At 37.6% G+C, this 25,447-nt stretch overlaps 1 protein-coding gene across 1 annotated transcript in view; it reads left to right on the forward strand.

Annotated features, from left to right (window-relative positions):
• The window catches only part of LOC105388231 (rho GTPase-activating protein Graf), a 56,219-nt gene extending 39,081 nt beyond the window's left edge, over positions 1–17,138 (forward strand). Inside the window, exons 8-14 of the mRNA XM_048625515.1 lie at positions 5,506–5,603; positions 5,992–6,180; positions 6,521–6,568; positions 6,722–6,798; positions 14,011–14,201; positions 14,671–14,776; positions 16,901–17,138. Coding sequence (XP_048481472.1) covers positions 5,506–5,603; positions 5,992–6,180; positions 6,521–6,568; positions 6,722–6,798; positions 14,011–14,201; positions 14,671–14,776; positions 16,901–17,138 — 947 coding nt within the window. The remainder of the gene's footprint in view (positions 1–5,505; positions 5,604–5,991; positions 6,181–6,520; positions 6,569–6,721; positions 6,799–14,010; positions 14,202–14,670; positions 14,777–16,900) is intronic.
• Positions 17,139–25,447: the final 8,309 nt, after the last annotated feature.

A 25,447-nucleotide genomic window follows, 5' to 3' on the forward strand; every position in this document is an offset into this window, starting at 1 on the left:
ATGTCAGACATAAATTCTAAAACGGAGTAATAACATTTATCGATTAGAAGTTTAAAAAGTTTCTTCCTGAACTGTACAATGTCAAGATCTTTAATTATATTTGGTATTTTATTGAAAATTATTGGGGCCATGCAAGGTACATTATTTCGCATTAAGGGTCTGCAATAGGGAATCGAGGGTTGGCATTGTCATAGAATTATGTAGTAAATGATGCTCTACAGCCTTGAAAAAAATCACACAGGTAGTTGAAGAGTCTAGCTAGGTGCTGAATCATTCTAATTTAAGTAAATGATTATGGATAACTGTAAATTAATTTCAGAATATCAAGAAAAACCAGTCAATCACACTCCCGTATTGTAACAACTGTGTCGTAATTATAAAGAATTTTCATATGATTTTTATCATATTATAAAGTTAAAGGCTTGGACTAGGCGCTAAATACCTTGTTTTTTAATAAACACACACTTATTTTGTGTAAATTAATCCCAAACTTGAGCAATTTTTTTCCCTCAAATCTTCATACAAATATCTATGGCGGCTTTCTGTGTTATAAAATCATAAACACAAGTGACGTTTGACTCAGTTGGCCGCTGGCCTCCAAAGAAGGGTCACGTCGGTTTAGGCAGCACTGACAGCTCGCGATCTTATCGTGTACAGATACAAAATCACTGCACATTGGTTGTCATTGCACTTTTTCAACTTTTATGACACCAACATAATTTGATTTGAAATTGAGGAAGCATAATTCTTCCAGTATATTCAATACATTAAATTAAATTTGATAGTGTGCAATATTCTCGTGATATTACAGTCTCGTAAAGGTCTTATGAGGAGCAGGAATATAGCGAATGGATCTAAGTGATGACAATACGCAAGAACATTAGGTTAGGGATCAAAAATACAGTCTCTTGGTGCTGGTTGTGGTATGGTCTCGTGAGGATCTGATGAGGGCAGTAACACGGTGGTGGCTCAATTTTATTTCAAAGATGTTAATAGCTAAAAGCATCGAGTTTGGGCTATTAAGAATGTTTTTCAGAGAGAGAGAAAGAGATTTTGTTTTTCCTCTGGATGTGTTAGGTTTACTGGGTTTACTAAGTTCATTCTGTTAATGGCATCAAGTTGTTATGTGTTCATAAGTAATAATTATTTATTAACAAAATGATTCTCCACGAAAATGTAAAAATAAAAATAAAATAAATAAAAATAAATTCGTAACGTAAAATTGTCAATGACGGAATTTCTTCTATAGACAGTAGCCACAAAAAAAACAAACGATAGATGGCGTGATTTGAAGATAAAGATACATTTTTTCGACACATAGACAGCAACAACAAAAAAAATACAGATTTAAAGAAAAGAAACACATACTTATACAAAACAACAAAGAAAAAAAAAGGATACACATCAAAATAACTGGAAAAAATATAAGCCCCAATTTACTTGTGTGGGACAGGGAGTACCATAATATTTTTTTTGGGGTACTCCCCACCTATGCGAAATATAAGCTTGATATCTTTACCCGTTTCTGAGAAAAAGGGCGGTGACAGACAGTCAGTCAGACAGACGGACAACAAAGAGATCCTATAACGGTTGCTTTTTTTCTTTTGACGTTCGAAACCCTAAAATTAAGTAAAAATATTATGCTTCCAAAAAATGTACTTACAGGTATTGAAAAAGCGGTATATAAACAAATTATACCAGCAGAGGGTTCACCATTTAGCTGAATGTTACTTAGAAAACGGCCTTGAGTGGCGGTCAAGTTGGTCCCCGCCTGCGATACTTTCCATTAACATTGGGACTCGTTTTCATGTTTTTAGCGTACAGTCAGGTTTTTAGTTTTTTATAATTGTATTTTTTTATTTGTAACTTTTTAGTTGTTTTTATTTTATGAAATTTTACGTCGGTAGGTAGTTCATGATCATTTTTTATTTCAATAATTTTGGTGTTGTTATTTAAATGCCTTCAATATGCATATTTTTGTAATGTGAAAATCAAGTCCTTTCATTTGATACCTTACACGGCAAAGTTGAATTATTATTTTTTCGATCATCACGTTATGTCCTCAAGAGGGCGCTATGTACATTTTAATGGAACGTCACATAGCCTATAGCCATCGCGCCATCAATACGCTTCTAACAATACCTCATACATCAAAATCTATCAAGCCGTTTAGGCTACAGGAGGGAACAAAGAAACAGACAAACATACATATATACATACATACAATCAAAAAACATTACCCTCCTCCTTCGGCAGTCGGGTAAAAAGGAGTAAGACAGGGGGTCATTCTGAACTTTTGCTCTACGAGTTTTGGAAATTAACAAAAAAAAACCTTTTTCATAGAAACTTTGTTGGACATGTGACTTTTTACCATGGAAAACGAATATTTTTTTTCGCGAATTTGCAAATCTCGTAGAACAAAAGTTGTTCAGAATGACCCCTTGAGTCATCCCCTTTTGGCTTAGTATAGCCCTTTTGCGACACTATGTATTTACTTTGCTTTGTCGTCGGGGTTCAGTTGGCTGGAGGATGCCCGAAACTTATTATCTACACTTTAATACTTTTAGGGCGTCTTGCACAACAAAGTTAATCAAAATTAAATCTATGACCTCTTGCTCTGACATTATACTGTCAGAGCAAGAGAAAAACTATTTAATTTTATTTAACTTTGTTATGCAAGTCACCCTAAGTTACCTTTCTACAAGTAAATACCACATTTGTTTGAGAAAGCTAATCGGGTTCCGAGTATAGAGTAAAGTGGCACCCCTATTAATTTCTACTCTTTCCTGGTGCCTACCAGTGTAAGTAAGAATTATACTTACTTACCCTAAAATCACCCAAAATGTACTTGAACATAATTGTCAATAAAGTTGGCGAGTAAAAGTTTATCGACCCACTGTGCAAACTTACATGTGTGCGTGTCACTGCGTGTGCTGTGTGAAGAGCATTGAAAACCCAAAATTGGCGCGGCACGTCACCCTGTACGGGGCCTTAAGGTAGTTTTATATTTTGGTATACTTAGCCTATGTCTATGCTGAAAACGTGTTCTGTTTGAATATGTTTGGTGGGCTTTGGAGAAGAGAGAAGGATTGGTTTTTACAAATATAGCTACTTCATATATATATATAGAAGGCATCGTTAGTAGATTTAATCTTTTAAAATGAGGAGCACAGCTGTCGGTTGTTTTTAGTCCGCACATTGCTCTAACGCATCTCTTTTGGGCCCTAAACACGACGTCCTTATCAGTGCAGTTGCCCCAGAAAATTATCCCGTATCGTATGTTCGAAGATACAAAACCATGGTAGGCATTCAAAGCTGTGTCAAGACATACAATTTTACTTAGTTTATGTAGCAGGTATGCATACTTACTAAGTCTTTCGCACACTTCTTTTGCATGTCCTTTCCATGAAAGATTACTGTCCATTATGAGACCTAGAAACTTGGTTTCTTGTACTTCTTCAATCTTAATGCCGTTATATTCAATTTTTAAGTCACAGTTGATTTTCCTTTGATGAAATTGTATTATTTTAGTCTTATTTAAATTCGCGATTAAGTTATTATTATTAAGCCATGTCATTATTTCTTCTAAAGTGTAGTTAATTTTGTTTTCATATAAATTTGTATCGGTACATTTTATTATGGCAGTGCTGTCATCAGCAAATAGCACCATTGGATGTGATACGTTATTAGGTAAGTCATTGATGTATAAGATAAACAATAGAGGACCGAGAACGCTTCCTTGTGGGACGCCACAAGAAATCTTTCTGCTTTTTGAGAAATATTTTATTTCCTCTTTGTTTTCAGGATTGATTCTGGTTATTTGTGTGTACTGACATCTTTCACTTAAATATGATTTTATAAGATTGAGTACGTTGCCTCTGATTCCATAACACTCTAATTTGCGTAATAATATGTTATGGTCCACATAGTCAAACGCTTTAGTCATGTCCATATAGATTGCGCTAACTGGGTTCCTTACATCCACATTACCGAGAACCATAGTGACTAGATCGTAGATTGCCATATTTATATTTTTATTCTTTCTAAACCCTTTTTGCTCGTTAATGAGAATGTTGTTTTTGTCAATAAAGTTTATATAAATGACCTATATATAACTTTTTCGAAAACTTTCGAGAGAATTGGAATAAGTGCTACAGGTCGGTAATATTTCATTTCTTCCTTATCCTCTTTTTTAAAAATGGGTATAATCACGACTGGTTTCAGCGCATCTGGAAATACACCTTTAGCAATACAGTTGTTAAAAATGTGTGCAAGATGTGGTGCAATAAGTTCTGCTGTACTTTTTAGAATTTTTGTATGTATGCCGTCGTAGCCAACGCTGTTTTTATTTTTTAAAGATTTTATTACTTTGACAATCTCTTCAGTCCCAGTTGGTGACATAAATATTGACTGTGGGTAATTATTTACATTCTTCGCCGTATTTGTCATGTCAGAGACAGTCTGTTTCGGAGGATTTATTTGGTCAATGAAAAAATTATTAAATGCATTGGCAATGTCTTCTGGTTTAGTCAGTATAACTTCGTCATTTTTTATTCTATTAATTGAGTCGTGTGGAAAGTTATTTTTATTTTGATTAATGATTGACCAACTGGCTTTTGATTTATTTTCTGACGAGTCTATGAAAAAGTTGTTTTGTGATCTCTTAGTAAGCCTTATAATTTTTTTGAATCTTTGTAAGTATGTTTTTAATCTTGTTTTGTTTTCTGGAGTTGGTTTCTTTCTATATTGCCAGAGAAGTTCTCTCTGTTTTTTACTACATACTTTGATACCCTTTGAGATCCACTTTTGTTTTTTGTTGATTTGAATTTTGACATATTTGTATGGGAAGCATAAATTGTAGAGAAGTAGGAAAATTTCCAAAAATGCATTGAAAGCCTTATTACAGTCGTCGGTTTCGTATACATCTGAAAATGATATACTTCCTAAATGTCTATTAAATTTGTTTATGTTTTCTATACTATAGTCCCGCCTTTTTACTTTCCAGAATTTTAATTTACAATGTTTTATTACTGGAATTTTTAACAGTTGTGCCGTATGGTCAGATAAACCAAAGTCTAATACTTGGCTCATTACACCCCTTTTTATGTTGTGAGCAAAATTTTCCAAGCATGTTTTACTAATTAATCTCGTGGGTTCGTTTATTTGTAAGACAAGATTGTACCCCAATAGAAAGTTTTCAAATTGTCGCCCTCAAAGCCCGCCCGTGATATGTACCAAGTTGTATACCTATAGAATTTATGTACAATGTATACTATTACTCTTACGGTGAAGGAGAACATACTGGGGAATACAGCGCAATCTGTGGTGCATAATACAAACACGAAGTGGGCCAGTTAATTGGAAATTTTTGAAATAAACCGAGGTAAATTCGAAGAAAACGTTGTTTATGTGACAGCCTAATTATCCCCCAGCTGACAAACGTTGTCCATCTGTCTATATTTATAGACATTTGTATCCTAATGTATGTGTCTGTGTGTCTGTCAGAGGCGTTCGGCACGACGTGGACGAAGCAGTACGCGACGTATGAAAAAAGCTCGAGAACGTTGACGCTGCTGCCCTACAACCAGATCAACGTTAAGGCGGTACGTACCAATTGAACACTCTAATTCGACTGATATTAGAACGAAAAAGTATTTATCAACGAAGGATATTTGTTACTCTTTCAAGGGAAAAGGCTAGACCAAATTGCTGCCGCCATAACATAATATCCACCATTAACGTAGGCTACTTTTTATGTCGGAATTCCCACGGGAAAACCTTGAGGTTCTACCTATCCCACGTTAATCCATGTTGCAAGAGCTAAAACATCACATAACACAAAATTAAATTATCTTAGCTCTGAAAGTTGAGATATGAGTGCGCTGTTTAACATATTTAAGAAAAAATACTTACTGCCTTTCGCTTTAAATATAAATTTCCTATTTATTAGCGGAACATTAATAATGTAATAGCAATCCTCTTCATCCGCAGTTCTCATCCCTATGCGCGGAGTCCATGGTGGTGTCCCACGCATGCGCCCTAGACGACAGCGAGCGGCGCGCGGCGTGGGAGGCGCGGGGCGAGCGCGCGGGCGAGGCGGACGCGTGGACGCTGCAGGCCGTGTCGCCCGCCGCGCGCGCCGCGTGGCTGCACGCGCTGAGCGCCACCCGCCAGCCGCAGGTACTAGCCGTGTCGCCGCGCCGTGTGGACGCTGCATGCCGTGTCGACCGCCCTGGGTTGATCTCATCCAGGTTCTTCCCGCCGCCTTAACAATGTGGAGATGTGGAGACAGAAAGTCGAGGAAAAGTTGGATAAAACCGATCTGTCTAAAAATTTTAGTGCCAAACTAAAATTTTTAGACAGATCGGTTTTATCCAATGAGTGTCAGGTTTACTACTTTTTAGTGCCAACATGGGTTCGAGCCCAGGATAATAATGCTATGGCAAGCCATGACGCTGGTTAAGTATAAGGAATTTTATTATTATGTATTTATTTATTAACGTCCTCTTCTCCCCACCAGGTGTCGCTGGCGGGCGCGGAGGGCGGCGAGGCGGGGCACGTGCTGGACGAGAACGGATTCACCTTCGTGAGGACCATCATCAGCACCCTGGAAGCCAGGGGACTCACAGAGCAGGGGTTGTATAGGTTAGTTGATGGTTGAATACTGTTACTTACGGGACGATAGGGGGCCCGTGTGTGGTGAGAGTGGGAAGTGTTGGATGAGAACGGGTTCACCTTCGTGAGGACCATCATCAGCACCCTCGAGGCAAGGGGGTTAACGGAGCAGGGACTGTATAGGTTAGTTGTTAATTTGGTTGAATACTGTTACTTACGGGATGAAAGGGGGCCCAAGCGTGGTGAGAGTGCGAAATGCTGGACGATAAATGTTCTACATTGCGTGTCGGTAACAAAATAATGCTAGATCTAGAGTAGCTGAGCCTTTTCAGATGTCAGGATGGATTAAAGTGCACAATTATACTAATAAAACAATCAAGAACACAAATTCACAAGACCAAAGTTTTAGTTTTAGTTTTATTTAGTTTTAGTTTTATTTATTCGGGAAACAAACAGCTTAAAATAATAATAATTACTATAAGGATTACTTTTAACACTCATGCCAACAAAGTTTCCTCAGACTAATAACACACATTAAAAGTATTTGGTGAACAAAAACATAAAATGAAAAATAACAAATGAACAAAAATTACACATAAGAAATAATGACAAACATGAGAAGGTTAACTAATCAATTAGTGCTGTTTTTACACATTTTTTGAACTGGCAGAAAGAGAGGTGGAACAAATCAACATCTACGAAATTACTATTGTATTGGCGACAGGATCTCAAAAGAAACGTGTTAGCAGCATAGTTTGTACTTCTATGAGGTACATAGAACAAGGTCCTATGTCTATTGCTTATTCTAGGGCAACGAATACTTACCTTTCCCAAGAGATAAGGCGTATCTAAGGCATTGTGCAATAATTTATACAGAAATACTTGGTCTCGCTCTGTTCGACGTTTCTCAAGTTGAGGCAAATCTACAACGTCCTCCGTATTTTTGTATTTGTGCCATGATAAATGTTTAATAAATTTTGATTGTATTCTTTCAATCATATTCTTATAAACATTATATTGTGGGCTCCATACTGTAGACGCATACTCAAGAATGGACCTCACTAAGGCATTATATAAAAGAATCAGGGTTGAGGTACGTTTAAATTCTCTGCTCATGCGCAAAACAAATCCTAGCATACGGTAGGCTTTATCAGTAATAATCTTAATGTGACTGTCAAATAAAAGCTTGCTATCAATGTAGACTCCTAGGTCCCTCACTAAGGTCTCTCTCGACAGCGACTCCTGAAATAATGAGTATGTGTGTGTTATAATATTACGTTTACGGGTAAAAGATACAACATAACATTTTTTAACATTTAGGTGCAATCGATTTTTAACACAATAGTTACACAACTCATTAAGGTCGCTCTGCAAATCAATACTATCTTCTGACTTTTTTATAGTTTTATATATTTTATTATCATCTGCATATAAAAGAAAATTGGATTTACGGATTGCATGTTTAATGTCGTTAATAAATATTATAAATAAAAGAGGACCGAGATGAGAGCCCTGAGGTACGCCTGAACTCACCGGAGTGAAAGTTGAGCAGAAACCTTTAACGGTAACAGCTTGAGACCGATCTCTTAAGTACGACGTAAGCCACCTTAGTAAATCGCCGTGCACACCAATATGCTCAAGCTTACGGATAAGAATGTTGTGGGATATTTTATCAAATGCTTTTGCATAATCGGTGTACACGACATCCACCTGATATCCAGAGTCCATACTAGTAGTAACATAGTGCGTGAGTTCACATAAGTTTGTCTCAGTAGACTTTTTGTTGACAAAACCATGCTGCTGACTGATAATCATTGGACGAATAGTGGGCATAATACAATCATAAACTATTTTTTCAAAGAGCTTTGGTATTACACTTAATTTTGCGATAGGACGGTGGTTCTTAACATCGTGCTTGTCGCCTCCCTTGTAGACTGGAACAATGAAGGATCGTTTCCAAACAGGTGGTACCACACCTTGAGACAGTGATAAGCGAAACAATATACACAGTGGAAAGGAAAGTGTATCATGACAGCGCCGCAAGAATATGGGAGGAATATTATCAGGTCCGGCGCCCTTGTTTATATCAATATTTTTTAAATATTTGTTTATCATATCGGCTGAGATACTGATAGAGCCTACATCAAACAGATTATTGTCAACATAATTTTTACAGAGCTCTTCAGCTTCAGATTCTGATACATCTTGTTCAAAGACTGAGTTGAAATGCTTGTTGAAAAGGTCACTAATTTGTTTTCCATCAGTGGAGCTTACATTGTCTAGGTACATTGTATCAGGAATATCTGACACTTTCTTTTTTGATTTCACAAATGACCAGAAGCTCTTACTACTAACGGCTATATTATTTTCAACCTGCTTGATATGTTTCTTATAGCAGCTCCTCAGCATGGACTTTTGTCTCTCTCTCAATAACGCGAAAGTCAAATAGTCACTGTGATGACCAAACCGCTTCCACTTTTTATGAAACTTTTGCTTTTCATTGATTAGCTTTATAAGAGGTGTGGTAAACCAAGAAGGATATTTATTATCAGTTTTAATAGTTTTAACTGGAATATGTTTAGATTTATTTACGCTATTAAGTACAGAGTAAAAAGTATCTACGGCCATATTTATATCGGAACCAAGCATTACACTCCAATCAATTGCTCCCAGCTCATTATTTATTGCTTCATAATCAGCTGAGTTATACAATCGAATAGTCCTAGCGGGGGAGCGAAGATATTTAGGAAATAAGCCTGGAATATTGATGTCCAATGGAGGATGGTGACGGTCAATCTTTACCAATGGTGATGGAGAGCTTGTTACTATACAAGTCATGTTGCTCATGACTAGATCTAAAATCCTGTTGTTACAGTTGCGAATGGTATTAAACTGTTTATGGTCATTAAAGGATAAAAAAGCAGACAATGCATCCACAAATTTGTTATACCCTCCCCCTTCTACAGAGAGTAAAGGGAAGGAGTTATTGGTAGAACAGTTCCATGAGGCATATCTGATATTAAAATCACCCAGAACTACAAAAGAGTCCTCAGGATTAAGGGTCTGCAATAGGGAATCGAGGGTTGGCATTGTCATAGAATTATGTAGTAAATGATGCTCTACAGCCTTGAAAAAAATCACACAGGTAGTTGAAGAGTCTAGCTAGGTGCTGAATCATTCGAATTTAAGTAAATGATTATGGATAACTGTAAATTAATTTCAGAATATCAAGAAAAACCAGTCAATCACACTCCCGTATTGTAACAACTGTGTCGTAATTATAAAGAATTTTCATATGATTTTTATCATATTATAAAGTTAAAGGCTTGGACTAGGCGCTAAATACCTTGTTTTTTAATAAACACACACTTATTTTGTGTAAATTAATCCCAAACTTGAGCAATTTTTTTCCCTCAAATCTTCATACAAATATCTATGGCGGCTTTCTGTGTTATAAAATCATAAACACAAGTGACGTTTGACTCAGTTGGCCGCTGGCCTCCAAAGAAGGGTCACGTCGGTTTAGGCAGCACTGACAGCTCGCGATCTTATCGTGTACAGATACAAAATCACTGCACATTGGTTGTCATTGCACTTTTTCAACTTTTATTACATTAATTCAATACATTAAATTAAATTAGATAGTGTGCAATATTCTCGTGATATTACAGTCTCGTAAAGGTCTGATGAGGAGCAGGAATATAGCGAATGGATCTAAGTGATGACAATACGCACGAACATTAGGTTAGGGATCAAAAATACAGTCTCTTGGTGCTGGTTGAGGTATGGTCTCGTGAGGATCTGATGAGGGCAGTAACACGGTGGTGGCTCAATTTTATTTCAAAGATGTTAATAGCTAAAAGCATCGAGTTTGGGCTATTAAGTATGTTTTTCAGAGAGAGAGAAAGAGATTTTGTTTTTCCTCTGGATGTGTTAGGTTTACTGGGTTTACTAAATTCATTCTGTTAATGGCATCAAGTTGTTATGTGTTCATAAGTAATAATTATTTATTAACAAAATGCTGTTGATTCTCCACGAAAATGTAAAAATAAAAATAAAATAAATAAAAATAAATTCGTAACGTAAAATTGTCAATGACGGAATTTCTTCTATAGACAGTAGCCACAAAAAAAAACAAACGATAGATGGCGTGATTTGAAGATAAAGATACATTTTTTCGACACATAGACAGCAACAACAAAAAAATACAGATTTAAAGAAAAGAAACACATACTTATACAAAACAACAAAGAAAAAAAAGGATACACATCAAAATAACTGGAAAAAATATAAGCCCCAATTTACTTGTGTGGGACAGGGAGTACAATAATATTTTTTTTGGGGTACTCCCCATCTATGCGAAATATAAGCTTGATATCTTTACCCGTTTCTGAGAAAAAGGGCGGTGACAGACAGTCAGTCAGACAGACGGACAACAAAGAGATCCTATAACGGTTGCTTTTTTTCTTTTGACGTTCGAAACCCTAAAATTAAGTAAAAATATTATGCTGCCAAAAAATGTACTTACAGGTATTGAAAAAGCGGTATATAAACAAATTATACCTGCAGAGGGTTCACCATTTAGCTGAATGTTACTTAGAAAACGGCCTTGAGTGGCGGTCAAGTTGGTCCCCGCCTGCTATACTTTCCATTAACATTGGGACTCGTTTTCATGTTTTTAGCGTACAGTCAGGTTTTTAGTTTTTTATAATTGTATTTTTTTATTTGTAACTTTTTAGTTGTTTTTGTTTTATGAAATTTTACGTCGGTAGGTAGTTCATGATCATTTTTTATTTCAATAATTTTGGTGTTGTTATTTAAATACCTTCAATATGCATATTTTTGTAATGTGAAAATTAAGTCCTTTCATTTGATACCTTACACGGCAAAGATGAATTATTATTTTTTCGATCATCACGTTATGTCCTCAAGAGGGCGATATGTACATTTTAATGGAACGTCACATAGCCTATAGCCATCGCGCCATCAATACGCTTCTAACAATACCTCATACATCAAAATCTATCAATCCGTTTAGGCTACAGGAGGGAACAAAGAAACAGACAAACATACATATATACATACATACAATCAAAAAACATTACCCTCCTCCTTCGGCACTCGGGTAAAAAGGAGTAAGACAGGGGGTCATTCTGAATTTTTGCTCTACGAGTTTTGGAAATTAACAAAAAAAAACCTTTTTCATAGAAACTTTGTTGGACATGTGACTTTTTACCATGGAAAACGAATATTTTTTTTCGCGAATTTGCAAATCTCGTAGAACAAAAATTGTTCAGAATGACCCCTTGAGTCATCCCCTTTTGGCTTAGTATAGCCCTTTTGCGACACTATGTATTTACTTTGCTTTGTCGTCGGGGTTCAGTTGGCTGGAGGATGCCCGAAACTTATTATCTACACTTTAATACTTTTAGTTACCTTTCTACAAGTAAATACCACATTTGTTTGAGAAAGCTAATCGGGTTCCGAGTATAGAGTAAAGTGGCACCCCTATTAATTTCTACTCTTTCCTGGTGCCTACCAGTGTAAGTAAGAATTATACTTATACTTACCCTAAAATCACCCAAAATGTACTTGAACATAATTGTCAATAAAGTTGGCGAGTAAAAGTTTATCGACCCACTGTGCAAACTTACATGTGTGCGTGTCACTGCGTGTGCTGTGTGAAGAGCATTGAAAACCCAAAATTGGCGCGGCACGTCACCCTGTACGGGCCCTTAAGGTAAATTGAGTTTGATAACTGTTCGTAAAACTCTAATAAACGATCATACTGTGTCTTACACTGAGGGAAATAACAGCAGTAAAACCAGCATTTCATAATGTTTGAATTTTGACCGATAGTAACTCGAAGAGATAATATGTCGGCTGAGGAGTTATTATTTGAGGGCATACAAGTTACTTCATCAACTATAAGACCCCTTCTGACTGCAATAACAACTCCACCACCCATGTCGTCGTCCCGCGATTCATAATCACGATCACAACGGTATACATTATAGCGGAAGTCAAACAATTCTGAATCGAAAATACCAGGAAGAAGCCAAGATTCCGTTAAGCAAAGTATGTCATAATCTGCACATAGTAAATTTGAGTAAAATTCATTAGTTTTTGTACGGAGACCACAAACATTCTGGTAATAAATGGAGATGCTGTTAGCCATTAGTGAAAGTATAACTATAAATAATATAGACCAAACCATAAATAATTAATAGATCTGCCAACACGTTCCAAAACGCTCCCGTTGCCAATTTATGAAAGATAAATGTTCCACCTGACTCTACCAATACACGAATGAAGACAATAATCAAAAAAACAATACAATTTAAATTCCATGGAAACAAATCACAGATGTAACAAAAGATAAAAGCCACACTCATTTCATCTTTTTTAAATCATCATCACCTGAGATCACTAGAACCGGGCTGGCGTCAGTTTTTCGAACCATTATAGAACAGTTCCTGATCCATACGTACTTGTATTGCATTTCACTTGCTCGTTTCTTGGTACGTTGTAACAAAAGCTTGTTCGCAGTGGTCAGGTGATCATTGAAATATATTCTAGATGTATTATTTACAAACCCGACATCCTGGGCCTTTAGATCTTTTAAACTCCTCATACGTGAGTGGAAGTCATCCTTTTTATAGCGTCTTAGGAATCGGACAATTATGTTTTTTGGTTTGGCTTTGTTGTCTTTGCTTAACGGCGCGACTCTAGTGACAAAATCAATGTCGACTTCCGGATTCAACTGAATGTTAGCCTTTTGTGCAATCTGCGAAACAATAGCCATAAGATTTTCATTTTTTGTTTCAGGAATCCCTACTATTTCGACGTTAGAGCGTCTTGACCACTGCTCTCCGCTATTTATATTATTAGAGACGGAAATAACCGACTTGTGAAGTTCCGAGACAGTCGCAGGGACCGAGGAGACAGATTTATGGTCCTTTTCTATTTTCTCTAACCTCTGGACTACTTTGTCATATTCACCTGAGATGAATTGAACTGACTCTTTGAGAGTAGATATGTCAGTGGACAGGTTGGAGAGTTTCGTCTCGAGTCTCTCAAACGATTTTCCTATCTCTTCTCTTATTATCCTCCGTATGTCATCTTGGGTTATAGTGTGAGACTTAGTGGGAGACTTGTGTACATTACCGGGAAGCTTTTGCAGGTTACAGGCAGGCTTTTGGATATCGCTCGTAGCGGCGGGCTTCTGCGGATTATTTGGGGGCTTTTTTGTAGTAGCCGACGTCTTTTGATTGGCAGTCGAGGCCTTCGAACGCATTGTCACATTTTGACATTCGACGTTGTCGTACGACAAGTGACGGCATCTATCTTTTAAATTTCTAACTTTCTAACATAACCTCTTTCTCTCCCCTCCAGAGTGGCAGGCGTATCCTCCAAGGTCTCCCGACTAGTCCGCTGCGCTTCCAACCCTCGTTCCTTACCGGACCTGACCGACCCGTGTCAGTGGGAGAGCAAGACCCTAACCTCTGCACTGAAGGGGTACCTGCGGGCACTGGGGTCCCCGCTGTGCACGCGCCGCCTGCACCAGCAGCTCATCCACGCCGCCAGTGAGTGTCTGTCTGTCTGTCTGTCAGTGATGCGTCCGTTTCATATCGAAAGGCGGACGCTTACCTAAAATTTCCATTCCGCGCGCAATCTGATCGCGTTAGAATCGCGCTACTTCTCAACGTTATTTGGAAACGCAATAGCTTACTAACATCATCACAGCATCCCGCCATAATTAAGGAGGATAAATACTGCTGTAACGTAGCATGCAATGTAAAACGTAATGAAAGGGAATCCCATAGTTATCTGCTCATGCGTGTAGTGTGCACGGTCGCGCGCGAAGCGTTAACACTAGTGGAATTCCTTCAATGCGTGTTATCGTGTATGTATCCTACTTTACATAATTTTCAACCATCATCATTACGACCCATCACGTCCCCACTGCTGAGGCATGGGTCTCCTTCCAATGTAGCAAGGGTTTTAGCCCTGTAATCTACAATAAGTTGCTACATTAAACTACCTTTTCCTCAGAGCTCGAGTCCCGCTCGGAGCGAGTGGCCGCCGTCCATCAGCTGGTCCATCAGCTGCCGCGAGACAACCGCGCCATGCTGCACACCGTCGTACAGCACCTGTGCAAGTGAGTGAGAGTATTTGTTGTTAAATTTTGTATTAGCATGAATGATAAACTACGATTATAAAACCTATATACAAAAAAGAAAATAAAGAGTTGATGAAGTATTATCGCCCAATAGCACTAATAAGTATATTCTCAAAGATTTTTGAAAAATCCCACTACAACTCACTTTATAAATACCTAGAAAAGTTCAATATCTTAGTTAAAGAGCAAACCGGTTTCCGTAAGAACGTGTCTATAAATATGGCTTTCTTTAAATTTTTACAAAAAACCCTCTACAACATGGACAAGAAAAAGACCACTTGCGCCGTTTTAATGGACATGAAAAAGGCGTTCGATTTGGTTGATCATAGAATTCTTCTGAATAAACTTGAGGCTTACGGAATACGAGGTAATACTTTGAAACTGCTAGAATCTTATCTAAGCGGCAGAAACCAACTGGTGGAAGTAACACAAATTGATTTGCAAACAAAGCATGAAATAAAGTACCAGTCTAAACTAAGAACTATTAATCGCGGGGTGCCTCAAGGTAGTACATTGGGCCCACTTCTGTTTCTGCTCTATATCAACGATTTTCCCTCCTGCGTAAAATATCCAATGGTCCTCTTTGCCGACGATAGCACTCTCATAGTAGAAGGCAACGATTCAAAAAAATACGAGAGAGATATAAATGAATCTCTACAAAAGATTAGTGAATGGCTGGAAAAAAAATCCCTTATTTTAAGCGCAGAAAAAACTAATTTGATGCATTTTTATCAAAGAATAATACCATCCCCAGTAAATGTTACCTGCTTGGGAGTACCAATAGAAACCACAAATGTTGCACGTTTCCTTGGTTTGATGATTGATAGCAATTTAACATGGAGGGCTCATATAGAGCATGTCTGTAAAAGACTAAGTCGGTCTGCCTATGCTCTTCGGAAACTAACACAAGTAGTTGATATAAGTACAGTTATCATTGCCTACCACGGATATGTAGCTTCCATAATTCGCTATGGCATTATATTCTGGGGAAACTCTACAAACAAAGACATTTGTTTTAAAGCTCAAAAAAAATGCCTCAGATCGATGTTTAGACTCAAACAAACTGATTCTTGTAAACCATATTTTATTAAGTACAAACTTTTAACTCTACCATGTCTATTTATTCTTGAAATGACAATGTTTATTAAATCAAATCCAAACCTTTTTAAAACTATGACATGTGTGAATAATAGGCAAGGTCGCGATAGGGATAGGTTATACACGGAGCCATCTAACACCACCTTGCTACGAAAGAGCTTCATCTGTCTAGGACCTAAGATATATAATAAGTTGCCAGAGTCTATAAGAAAACTTGAAATAACTAAATTTAAAACTACACTGACATCAATCCTTCAAATTAAATGTTATTATTCAATTCAACAATACCTCAATGACCAGACATCTTTTTATCTTGACTAGCCTATTATTTTGTTTTTTTTTAATTGAATACTAATTTTTTTTAAATTGAATAGTATTTTATGAACCTTTGACTTGTGTGATATTTTATCTTTTATTATTTTTTTAAATTATTGTGATTTTTTTGTATATTTTTTTCTAATATTTGTCAATTTATAAATTTCTTGTAAATAAATTTGTACGCCATAAGTATGGCAAAACATAGAGAAACTAACAATTTATATTTAAGACCATTGTATTACTAACCTATGTTTACAAATAAATACTTTGACTTTGACTTTGATAATTTCGGGATGCTCCTAAGAAGCAAAATTACCCCCCCCAAGTGTAGTATATCAGATCAGAAGGGTTAATCTAGCTTTATAATAAACGAGAGCTGTATCGTGTATTCGTGACGTTTAGTACAAGATAGTTGTGCTTAGTGCACCAGCGCTCCGATTCTTTGTTTTTCATAAGCTAGAAGGACCCCCCAGTGTCAGTCGCTGACTGCCCATAGTAGTGACTGGCTGCTAGTCTGACAGGCTACTCCTTTGACCACTTTGACAAACTATAGCTCTAAAAATTGTGGCCCAACTTCATCCTCTTTGTCTGCTAAAAAATCATCTACTTCAGATGTTGCGATCATAATTATGATTACGAACTATCACACAAAAGCACACAAACCTAACCCCACCATTCCCCCCACAGCGTGGTGGCCCAGTCCGACAAGAACCTGATGTCAGTGTCCAACGTGGCAGTCTGCTTTGGACCGACACTACTGCGAGCGGAGAGAGAGACGGTCGCTTCCATACTGGAGATCAAGTTCTACAACGTGATCGTGGAGACGCTCATCGAGAACTTCAGGACGATATTCCTAGAGCCGCCGCCTGCTGTCACAGAGCCGGTGAATGGACACGCCAGGTTAGTTTACTTAGACTCGTTGTAGTTTGCTAATTGTCCGCTAGATGGCGTTATATCCCATTTCGAGTTTTAAAAGCAGTGATTTATTGTTCACCTACAAAACGTGACTTCAATGCGAGTATATTCAAATTAAATGCGTCGTTGGTTTAAGGGTCTGCAATAGGGAATCGAGGGTTGGCATTGTCATAGAATTATGTAGTAAATGATGCTCTACAGCCTTGAAAAAAATCACACAGGTAGTTGAAGAGTCTAGCTAGGTGCTGAATCATTCGAATTTAAGTAAATGATTATGGATAACTGTAAATTAATTTCAGAATATCAAGAAAAACCAGCCAATCACACTCCCGTATTGTAACAAATGTGTCGTAATTATAAAGAATTTTCATATGATTTTTATCATATTATAAAGTTAAAGGCTTGGACTAGGCGCTAAATACCTTGTTTTTTAATAAACACACACTTATTTTGTGTAAATTAATCCCAAAGTTGAGCAATTTTTTTCCCTCAAATCTTCATACAAATATCTATGGCGGCTTTCTGTGTTATAAAATCATAAACACAAGTGACGTTTGACTCAGTTGGCCGCTGGCCTCCAAAGAAGGGTCACGTCGGTTTAGGCAGCACTGACAGCTCGCGATCTTATCGTGTACAGATACAAAATCACTGCACATTGGTTGTCATTGCACTTTTTCAACTTTTATGACACCAACATAATTTGATTTGAAATTGAGGAAGCATAATTCTTCCAGTATATTCAATACATTAAATTAAATTAGATAGTGTGCAATATTCTCGTGATATTACAGTCTCGTAAAGGTCTGATGAGGAGCAGGAATATAGCGAATGGATCTAAGTGATGACAATACACGAACATTAGGTTAGGGATCAAAAATACAGTCTCTTGGTGCTGGTTGAGGTATGGTCTCGTGAGGATCTGATGAGGGCAGTAGCACGGTGGTGGCTCAATTTTATTTCAAAGATGTTAATAGCTAAAAGCATCGAGTTTGGGCTATTAAGTATGTTTTTCAGAGAGAGAGAAAGAGATTTTGTTTTTCCTCTGGATGTGTTAGGTTTACTGGGTTTACTAAGTTCATTCTGTTAATGGCATCAAGTTGTTATGTGTTCATAAGTAATAATTATTTATTAACAAAATGCTGTTGATTCTCCACGAAAATGTAAAAATAAAAATAAAATAAATAAAAAAAAAATCGTAACGTAAAATTGTCTGTTAAGTACGAGAGTAAAAGACGGCTGCTCGATTGACACTGACCTTTATTTCAACTAACGGTGTTAGTGAAGCGGTGACGTAGCACGCGCCTTATCTATTACTAGGTATAAGTACTTACATACCTAATATCCCTCCACCAAAGCTTACAACTAAGTATAATAATATTTAAAGGCTTGCAAAAACTAGAATAATTTCCTATAGTCAACTCTAGGTATATCTCTTAATCCTAATCTAGTACGGGAAGGGACAGGTTCGCGTGTTTCCTCATCGGGGGAGCGCGGCCGCTCCGGGGACTGGTGTGGAGTGGTAAACTCGACATCATCTGTCGGTGCCTCCTGGTGAAGAGCGGAGGCCGATGCCCCGGGCTCTGTGCTAGGACTATTAAAGTGTCCAACCAACTCTTCCCCTTCTCTAAACGAAAACTGCGTGTTGTCATTATCCAGGCTAATTTTAATTTAATTTTAATTTAATTTTCTTTATTTGGAAACAAACAGCTTTATAATATTTCACTTATAAACTAACATTAAGTTCATACACAAGCCAATAAAGTTTCACAAACAATTTAAACATTAAAACAAAACATCACTAACTTATAGTAGGTACATATAACAACATGATTTTACTTATAATATAAAATTACATATAGTAAGTTCAACTTTGCACATTTTATACGTAATCAGTTTTTAAGGTAGCTACTCATTATTTTTTTCTTATAACACAATGGTTTTTCATGAAAAAGATCAGCTTGCTTATGCAACTTATTATAATTCTCGCAAGCTCGTATAACAAAGCGATTCTTTGTATAATTTCTACTACAGTTCTGTATCACAAAAGCCTTTTGATGACGGGAATTGTATTTACAATATAAATATATTCTACTAAGTAGGTATGGACTATCAACGTAGTGGTTGATAATCTTGTAAAGAAACATCTGGTCTCTCATTTCACGACGGTTTTCGAGTGATAGAAAGCAACTAGTGTCAAAAAATTTAAATTTATATTTTAATCTTTTTATGAATTTATTTTGAATTCTTTCTATGTTGTATATATGATTTAGGTATTGAGGGTTCCATACCGTAGACGCGTATTCAAGAACGGATCTTACAAATGAGTTAAAAAGCAAAATAAGAGTGTTCGGTTGTTTAAAGTCTTTACTTTGTCGGAAAATGAAACCAAGCATCTTATATGCCTTTGCTGTAATTATGTCAAAGTGTTTACGGAACGACAATTCGCTGTCGAGATGAACGCCTAGGTCTCTCACTTCGGTTACCCTTCTTAAACTTTTATGATTAAAATTGTAATCGTATAAAATATGGTTTCTTTTCCTAGTAAAAGATATAACGCAGCACTTATCGATATTAAGAGAAATTTTATTAAGTTCGCAGTAATTTAATAGATTGTTCAGATCTGATTGGAAATTATGACAGTCTTCTATTGACTTAACTTTAATAAATATTTTGGTGTCGTCGGCATATAATAAAGAATCTGAGTTATTTAATATATTTGTTACGTCATTAATAAAAATGTTGAAAAGAAGGGGACCTAAGTGGGAGCCCTGGGGAACGCCAGAAGAGATAGGAATGAACGACGATGTATATCCCTTAATAGAAACCGCTTGCGACCTATTTTTTAAATAAGAAACCAACCATCGCAGAAGGTTACCGTGTATACCGAATAAATCTAGTTTTTTTACTAGCAGATTGTGTGATATTTTATCAAACGCCTTTGAATAATCGGTATAGACGGCATCCACCTGAAATCCTTCGTCCAAAGCATTCAATACACTATCAATATATTCACATAGATTAGATTCAGTGGATTTTCTGTTAATGAAACCATGCTGGGAGTTTATTAAATACGGTCTAACTGAGGGAAACATAACATCGTATATAATTTTTTCGAACAGTTTAGGAATAACATTGAGCTTAGATATGCCTCTATAATTGCATACGTTGTGCTTATCACCACCTCCTTTATAAATAGGTGTAACAAGAGACTGCTTCCATTTTACTGGAACTACGCAGGTATCCAAAGACATTCTAAATAAAACAGTAATTGGGGTTGAAAGTTGACGATGGCAGCGTTGCAAAAATAATGGATGAAGACCATCAGGCCCACATCCCTTAGAGGTGTCTAGCATTTTTAAATATTTTTCAACTAGATCAATGCTTATATCCACAGAGCAAAGTATTGTGGTGTTGTTAAGATAATTCTTATTGTCAGGAATATTGTCAGCAATTTGGTCTTTTTCGAAAACTGAATGAAAGAATGTGTTAAAAATGTTAGCTATTGATTGGCCGTCTAAACCTATAGAACTTTCACCAAAGTAAATTGTGTGTGGGATTTCATTAATACTTTTTCGTGATTTTATGTATGACCAAAAATGCTTTGAATTTATTTTTATATTATCTTCCGCATTTGAAATAAATGCGTTAAAGCAATCCTTTTCTAACTTTTTTTGCATCCGGCGCAACGAAGAGTAGTTTTCGTAGTCGGATAACCTGTTGTATATTTTCCATTTTTTATGAATTTTATTTTTTTTGTTGATAAGGCTAATTAAAGGTTTTGAATACCACCGCGGATATTTCATTTCATTACGAACAACTCGACTGGGAATAAATCTGTGTATAATATCATTAACGACAGTGTAAAAGTTATCTACGGCAACCTCGATGCAGTCTACAGATAAATGCTGTTCCCAATTTACGGAAGCAAGAGCTGTGTTAATGATATTATAGTCGGCAGCATGGAAGCGGCGCACGGTGCGCGGGGCGGGCGGCAGCGCGGGCGGGGCGGGCACGGCCAGCACGCGCGCGCGCAGCGGCGGGTGGTGCGTGTCCGCCGGCACCAGGCCCTCCGCACCCTCCACCGAGCACGACATGTTAGATACAACTAGATCCAGCATTCTGTTGTTGTGATTTAATAAGAAGTTATGCTGAGTAAAATTTGTAAATGACAAAAAGGTAGAAATATTATAAGTTAGGGAATCCTCGGATGGATTCTCTAAAACGTAACAATTAGAACTTTGAGGGGCGGGATGCCATTTACCGTTAGTAATATTAAAATCACCAATAATAAGGAATTTATCATCTGGGCATTCGATGAATAAGTCGGAAATAAATTCAAAAAATGCTAGCTCCGAATTAACCTGGTCTGCATTATGAGGAAAGTAGCAGCAATATATACGTAGTAAGTTATTTAAAGGTGGTTCGGATATTCGTATATTAACGCAGGTAATGTCGGCGTCGGGCATGGCGGGGGGCGCGCGCACGTCGCGCGAGTCGGCCGCGAGCGCGCGCCGCGCGGCCACCAGCGTCCCGCCGCCGAGCGACATGTTCCTACCCACATAGTCCCGGTCTGTTCGGTATACACTGTAGCGTGAATCTACTAACTCGCTATCAAATATGCCAGGTAGCAGCCATGACTCACTGACGCATATTAAATCATATGTCTCACTTGAAACATTTTTTAGGAATGTGTTAGTTTTTGTTCGTAATCCCCGAACATTTTGGTAAAAAACACTAAGCGCTGCCATGACTACATTGAATAAATAAAATTACTTTAAATAAATATGCCATCAATAATAGAAACCAGATGCTTAGAAACAAAATCATCACACCCGACTTAACACAATGGGCCAGTGAGAATTTAAAAAATAAATAAATATTTTTAGCGTCAATTAAATAAAGAATAATCCTTAATATTATCCTATAGCTCTTTATTATAGTTCTCAGACGATAGTCTGGATTATTAAAGTTAAAGAGGAACAATAGACCAATCATCAAAATTGAATACGCATTGAGAGAAATATTTTTTATCGGATAAACAAACTCATTCAATGAGACAGAAGGCAATGTTAGCGCGTGACCGCTCGCTGCCGCAAAACAAGTTAGTCTGTCGAATGAATAGAAAAAACAAGCCCGAATAAAAATCACCTTTAAAGCATGCTGTGCAAGACTTACAATAAAATGAGGTGCGTTATCAGTAGTGTTCGTACCATTACAATTTGCGCACAAAAGCAAGGCAGGGGTTTGCAACCTTTTGTACAAATAGCAATAACATGTAACAAATGCAATAGCGAAAGGTAACAACAACATATTAAAAATATAGTTAGCACTTATGTTATTTTTTTTAAAGCATTGGCTGACGTTATATAAATTATTGGTGATTTTTCGTTGCGTCGAACCATTACAGTGCAATTACGAACCCAGCAGAAAGCGTAATTCTTGGCCTTAACTTTGGCTTTCGCCTGTTGCAAAAGGTATCTATTTTTTGTTGATAGATGGTCATTCGCATATATTCTATCATCAACCCCAACAAAGCCAATATCGGAACATTTAATACCTTTCATTTTCCGGAGAGCAGCCAGAAAATCGTCCTTCTTATATCTCGCTTGAAATTTAACGATAATTGGTTTCGGACGCTTTACATCGGTATCGTTTTTGGTCGCGATTCGGGTTATGAAGTCGATATCGGTATCCGGTTTCAGAGAAAAATTGCAATAATCTGCCAATCTACTCAAAATAGAAATGAGGTTTTCACCCTGTTTCTGCGGCACACCATTAATTTGGATGTTTGATTTTCTCACCCATTGCTCATTCCTACTGTTATCCTCAGTCAGGTCGGCGACAGTCTTTCGCAACTCGTTCACTTCGCTGCGTAGCTGTTCCACCTCCGTGACGCGGTTTTCCACATCAGAGATCCTGTGGGTTAATTCTTCGATACTCTTACTGAGGTTACTGTTAAGTACCATGATATCCCCTTTCATCTCCTTAATGTCCGCTTCAATGGAAGAAACAGAGTCAAGCTTTTTCAGGATAACATCCATCTGCTGAGACATCTGCAACAACATGTCTTCCTTACCCGCCGTTTGCTTCGGTTCAGCCTTGGACGTCCAGGTAGTGTCGAGATCGGTAGGCGGCTTCACCTGCTTGTCCCGGCATGATGAGCATATCCAGGTCGCTTTACCGGTTCCAAGTCGGTCATATCCTCGCTCACTAATTCCAGCGCAGGAGAAATGGTATCTCGACTTGCAGCTAGAACAGTCCGGACCATGCCCGACATTATCAGCACAGGTAGCGCAGTTGGCAGGAACACAAGCTTTGGGCATTTTCTCGAAATAGTGTTGTAGTCGAAAATGTTGACAACCTCTGACTTAGAATAAACGAGTATAATATGTGGTGATGTTCTGAGAGCGCGTGCAAGCGAGACGAATGCACGATCGCGAGTGAAAGTGAAAGTACTAAAATCGTAATGTTCGTTTAGAGATTGCCCTTTATACTTAAAAATCTGATTTTTATGTTTCTTTACTAAATTTTTGTCAACTGAATCCCTCACAAGATAAATAATCTTGCCCAGCTTTTCCACTATTGTTCCTCTTTTCCAAATGAATTTATTATTGTTTAAATGCTTCTTGTACATGACGTCATCGCCAGCGATAAAGTCCTTCCTAAGTGTACCACCTCGATATTTATTCTGTAAGCACTGTTTTTCATAAACTGTATTAGTTAAATTATTTGTCGGGGGCGGTGACGGTGGAAAAATGAGATCGAGTCTCGATTTCAGTTCCCTGTTAAATACTAATGGAGCTGGAGATTGCCCTGTTGTGGTATGCACCGAATTGCGGTAATCAAAAAGATACCTAAGCAACCTATTATTTATACTTTCCGCATTACGACCCTGTAGCAAAGCACATTTTATGCCCTTTTTTACAACTTTGACGAAACTTTCGGCTTGGCCGTTACTAGCCGGGTGGTATGGCGGAGAAGTGAGATGTTGAATTCCGTTTAGTTTACAAAAGTTTTTAAAACAATCTGATGTCATGGCCGTGCCGTTATCACTGACCAGAGTTGAGGGTATCCCGTAGTGTGACATAAAATCACACAACTTATTTACCAAATTGGATGACGTAACATTATTCTTCATGTCATAGCATTCGACCCATTTAGAATAGGCATCGACAATTACTAAAAACATCCTGTTATCGATTGGACCGAGAAAATCTAAATGAATTCTATCAAACGCTTGTTTCGGGTATGGCCATGAAACAATAGGTGAGCGCGGCGGCGCTGGCCGTAAACAAACACAAATGCTACATTCTCCTATCATTTTATCTATGGCTTCATCGACTTTAGGAAACCAAAATTTGGATCGTGCCAATGCTTTCGTCTTAACGATGCCTAGATGTGAGGTATGCAGTTCGTCTAAAATTTTCGAACGTAAAACTTCCGGCAATACCACCTTATGCCCTCGTAATAACACACCATTTTCGAACGAAAGTTGAAGCCTGCACAGGTAATACGGTTTCAAACTCTGGTCTGAAACTTTTTTTGGCCAGCCCTCCTGCACGTAAGTAACAACTTTACGTAGCACTGTATCACGTCCAGTCTCAATTGATAAAATCTTGTGAGTAACTGGCAAGCTACCATCTATGACAAAATTTACATAAGCGGTAGTCTCTTGTTGCGTGGCCCCGAGGCCGAGCGACGACTTGCTATCGTCACGTGCACAACCCGGTTCTAAGGGCGCTCGTGATAAGAAATCTGCGCTATTATGTGCGCTGCGCACATATTCAATTTTGTAATTGTACGCAGATAAAAAAATTGCATATCTTTGCAGGCGGTTTGCTGAAACCTCCGGCACTCCGTGGTTTGGTCCAAAAATTGCAACTAGGGGCTTGTGGTCCGTTCGTAGAGTAAATGGCTCCGATCTCGCATATAAAAATTGGTGAAACCTACGTATTCCAAAAATTATGGCCGTTGCCTCTTTTTGAATTTGAGAGTACTTTTTCTCTGCCGAATTTAGAGTGCGGGAGGCATAAGCCACAGGACGTTCCAGACCGTCTTCCCCTATTTGAGAAAGAATTGACCCTAACCCAAAATTTGACGCGTCTTCTGTCAAAATTATGTGAGCATTAACGTTAAAATGAGCTAATGTTTTTTCCGAAGATAACTCATTTTTTATTGCACAGAAAGCCGTGTCATGTTCTTTTAACCACGACCATTTCTTATCTTTTTTTAGTAAATCGTACAGAGGCGCGAGCACGGAGGATGCATTTGGTACGAAATTACGATAGTAATTAACTAGACCTAAAAATGATTGTAACT

This window comes from Plutella xylostella, chromosome 14 (assembly GCF_932276165.1).
Source record: "Plutella xylostella chromosome 14, ilPluXylo3.1, whole genome shotgun sequence".
Lineage (NCBI taxonomy): Eukaryota > Metazoa > Arthropoda > Insecta > Lepidoptera > Plutellidae > Plutella > Plutella xylostella.